General features: G+C 47.0%; 1 protein-coding gene across 1 annotated transcript; it reads left to right on the forward strand.

Annotated features, from left to right (window-relative positions):
* Nucleotides 1-324: 324 nt before the first annotated feature.
* Nucleotides 325-1,584, forward strand: LOC113566785 (cysteine and histidine-rich protein 1 homolog). Its single transcript, XM_026993879.1, has 3 exons — nucleotides 325-1,163; nucleotides 1,198-1,301; nucleotides 1,396-1,584. The coding sequence occupies exons 1-3, from the start codon at nucleotides 449-451 to the stop codon at nucleotides 1,582-1,584; spliced, it is 1,008 nt and encodes a 335-aa protein (XP_026849680.1). The 5' UTR covers nucleotides 325-448.
* Nucleotides 1,585-4,026: the final 2,442 nt, after the last annotated feature.

Consider the following 4,026-nt stretch of genomic DNA (forward strand, 5'->3'; position numbering starts at 1 on the left):
TGTTCTACATGAAACATGGACTAATAGGCACCGTAATCTTGTTTGCGATAGCAGAGCACTTTGGCGGTCAAAGAGGTTACTTTTCACCCCACCAGTCCACCGAGACACCACCCCACCAGACCCATTGAACGCCTTGGGCCGCATTACAAATATTTTTGAGTACATTTATGTGTAGATCAAAGTGCATTCTATTAAATTAAACTATTCATGGGTGCCTACTATGCCGTTTTTCTCTGTGTGTATCCTCTGTTTTTAAATTTGTAATTTTCAGGGAACCAGCTTGGCCTTGGAAAACTCGTAACCTTGTGCTCGTACTTTACACCAGACTATCAGTTTACTCTGCAACAACAGGCAATCAGAATTGTTGAATAAAGCACGCACACATACTGTAAAGCCAGGCCGCGGCTGCTGGCCGACATACCCTTCAGAATGTCGAAGGCCAACCCCAATGACAACAACAACGAGCAGCCCCCAGCCGCCAAGAGGCAGCGATTGTCAGATGTTGCAAGTAAAGATGAAAGTACTTTCGAATGAGATTTCGACTACTATGGACAGCAGTGAGGGTGAGGTCGGCGGGTCCTCGGGTGGTGGCGTCTCCGATCTTTGTGAGCTACTGCATAACATACTGGTGTGCGTTGTTTGCCGCGAGGTTCCACAACCACACGACTTCTTTCAGTGCAGCCATGGGCATATCATGTGTGAGGACTGCAAGACCGCCGTTCTGGCTTTTGCCATCTTCAATAAAACGAGTGCCTGCTGCCCCAGTTGTCGATCGCTCATTAGAAACTACGATCAGGAGCAGAATCTAGTGGTGCGCCAGACCCTCTGGGAGCTACCCATCAGCTGCCCCAGCTGCAATGACCAGTTCTCAGACAGGAAAGATCTCTCCAGACACTTGGAGTTCGTTTGTGAGGGGCGTGTGGTTTGCTGCAAGTACCACTGCCTGGGCTGTTCTTGGAAGGGCCCCTACAAGGACAGCGTCTCACATGATTCCGACTGTGGGTTTCCCCAGAAGCAGGGAAAGGAGATCCTAGATATTCTGCTGCATGTCGAGGACAGGGAGCTTGAGGCCCAAAAGCCCGTGTTGCAGCTCCATCGGGTGCTGAGTGCTAGCCGGGTGGAATTTTTCACCTTGAGAATGAAGTGGATACACCGCTCAGAGGGTTTACACCCACGGACCCTCGAGTCTGAGGTAAGGTTTTGGAGAACCAGAACTCGTCTGCAGCATACCTCTGATGATCTCTTATCCCGATCCCCACAGACGATTCGTGCCTTTGAGGAGGATTGGGTGCTGCGTCTACGTCTGAAAAGAGCTGGGGAAAAATCACCGTCAGCGGCCAGCTATTGCTTTCGACTACCCCACGAGTGTCCCTTATGGTCGACCATTTGATCCAGATGCCGCAGAGTGTCTGCAGCGCCAAGCAGCTGCACGACATACGCCCGCGTATCTACCGCCATATTTTCGATTCAACCGGCAAGTGCGCAAACCGCCAGGAGCTTCCCTTGGCGGGACCTCAGGCCCTGTACCGGCTATTTGCCATGACCCGGATCCAGCTCCGTTTGTGGATGTTTTTGCATTATTGAGCTGACGCTAAAAACCTTTAAATTGTAGTTTAAACCTTTTGATTTGATTTGATTTTTAAATTCGTTGCTTTAGAGCTGCATTTTTAGGGTTTGGGCGCCTTTTGGATCTGCTCGTTCACAGCAAGACCTTCTTCAGCAGCAGCCTTGGCCTAATCATGGAAGTCGTGCAGAAGCAATCGAGTAAATTAGGCATACGTTTTTGTCTGGTCTGTTAAGGTCGGCTAGTGTCGGCTAGACTTACCTTAACGCTATCCTCGTTGAAAAAGTCCTTGACCTTTGCCAGCAGGTCGTTGAGCTAAGCCTCAACTGGCTTGGTGGGCTCCTCACGAGGCACGCGAGCACACATGCACACCTGAAATCAGACTTACAGTAAAACCACAATCAGTCACTGTTCCTTTTCGACCACTTCTATCTCCACTTACGGCGAACAGGGCGAACAGGAAGAAGATCAAAGCAATCTTGGCTATTTTTGGTTTTTATTATACCCGATACTCAAAATAAGTATTGGGGTATATTAGATTTGTGGTAAAAGTGGATGTGTGTAACTTCCAGAAGGAATCGTTTCCGACCCCATAAAGTATATATATTCTTGATCAGCATCAATAGCCGAGTCGATTGAGCCCTGTCTGTCTGTCCGTCCGTCCGTCCGTCCCCTTCAGCGCCTAGTGCTCAAAGACTATAAGAGCTAGAGCAACGATGCTTTGGATCCAGACTTCTGTGATATGTCCCTGCTACAAAAATAGTTCAGAACTTCGCCCCGCCCACTTCCGCCCCCACAAAGGACGAAAATCTGTGGCACCCACATTTTTATTAAAGATACGATAGAGCCAAAAACTCAGAATCGTAGAGGATGTTTATATGTTCTAGAATGTAAAATCTCAACCAGATCGTATAATTATTATAGCCAGAATCAAGAAAACAATTTCATTCTTTCGTTCTCTGTCTCTCTCTAACACACAGGTTTCATGGGCGGTTTTGCCAATTGCAAAATTGAGTTCAAGGATCTCAGAACCTATAAGAGCCAGAGTAACCAAATTTGGTATCCACACTCCTGTAATATCGGACCTTGACCGTTTAGTGTCCAAATTTCGCCACACCACCTTCCACCACCGCAAGTGACGAAAATCTGGCATCGGGCATCCACAAATCTCAGAGATCAGATCATTTTTATAGCCAAAGGGAACAAATCAATTTGCACTGGCTACGCAGCGCCCGACGTCACGCTCAGACTGATTTTCTGTCTCTCTCGCACGCACTCTTTGTCGTGTCGTTTAATATAATATAACTGTAGAGTTGCGGTGTCCGCAGCAACTCACAACGTTCCCCCTCGTTGGTTTTTAGTTTGTTTTACTGGTGCTGCTCTTTACTGAAGAACGTTGACTTGAGTACTCATAGCGACAGCTCGTTTTGCGTCGCAGCCGAGATGAAACCGAGAGCCGGGCTCATCACCAGCGCCACTATCAAGGTCAAGTGCTTAGAAGCGTACGTCCCGGTCCGCTCAGATAAGAGAGTGGAGTGAAGTAGAGTTCTCAAAGTAGAGTTATAGACTATGTAGTATACTATGTGGACATGGAGGACATTTTACTACCCATTTAGAGCTCTGGCAAATGGTCGAGATAAGAATTTATATAAAAAAAATCGCGTACGAGTATGGAAAGGATACTAGGAAACGGGATACAGGGGGTCAAAGGGACAGATCAGCACGGATACGTAAACGAAGAAGATCACCGGTCAGATCTTTGTCGGCTGCGGTATCGCTCATTGGCGAGAACGCCCACCCTACCATGATCCTTCAGGGCCACCTATTAACAGTCAGGATCCCTTCAAATAAGCCTGCTATTCGATATTGTCGTACATTTATAGGGTATTACTATACAGCATATACTGGGGAAGGAATATCATAAGGCCGAGGTAGGGTATAATGATCTTAAATCTATAAAACTGATTAGTAGTAGGTATATATAAATGCATGTATAAAACCGTGATCATGGTTGAAGACCAACGAATAGTTACCGCACATTCATTCTTTTCAGATGGGGGTTAAACCGGTGGTACGGGCACGTGGCCAATAGAGGTGTTCGGGAATAACCAATCCGTAACTTCTAGACCAGCGTTGTAATACGTAGATACTAGTGGTGCTAATCCTACGCGGAAAGAACAGAAATTTTTCAACGGGTCTCTGTAGCTGGGTGGATTACCTCAACAGAATTACACCATTGATCGAAAAATTTTACTGAACTGTGGGCGTTCGTTTTCCAAATGGTCGTACGGCTGCCCCAGTATTGACGATATATAACTGGCGCGTCCACTCAAATTAAATCATCACTTTGAGCCGCACTTGGCACTTGCACTAGGCTTTGACTTTGGCTTGACCTTGGTTTAGAGACCTGGGTCAGCTCTACAAGACTTTTTTTTCCACGGCCGGTCACTCTGACGGTCACG

This window comes from Drosophila persimilis, unplaced genomic scaffold (genome assembly GCF_003286085.1).
Source record: "Drosophila persimilis strain 14011-0111.01,24,50 unplaced genomic scaffold, DperRS2 tig00000966-arrow-arrow-pilon, whole genome shotgun sequence".
NCBI classification, from domain to species: domain Eukaryota; kingdom Metazoa; phylum Arthropoda; class Insecta; order Diptera; family Drosophilidae; genus Drosophila; species Drosophila persimilis.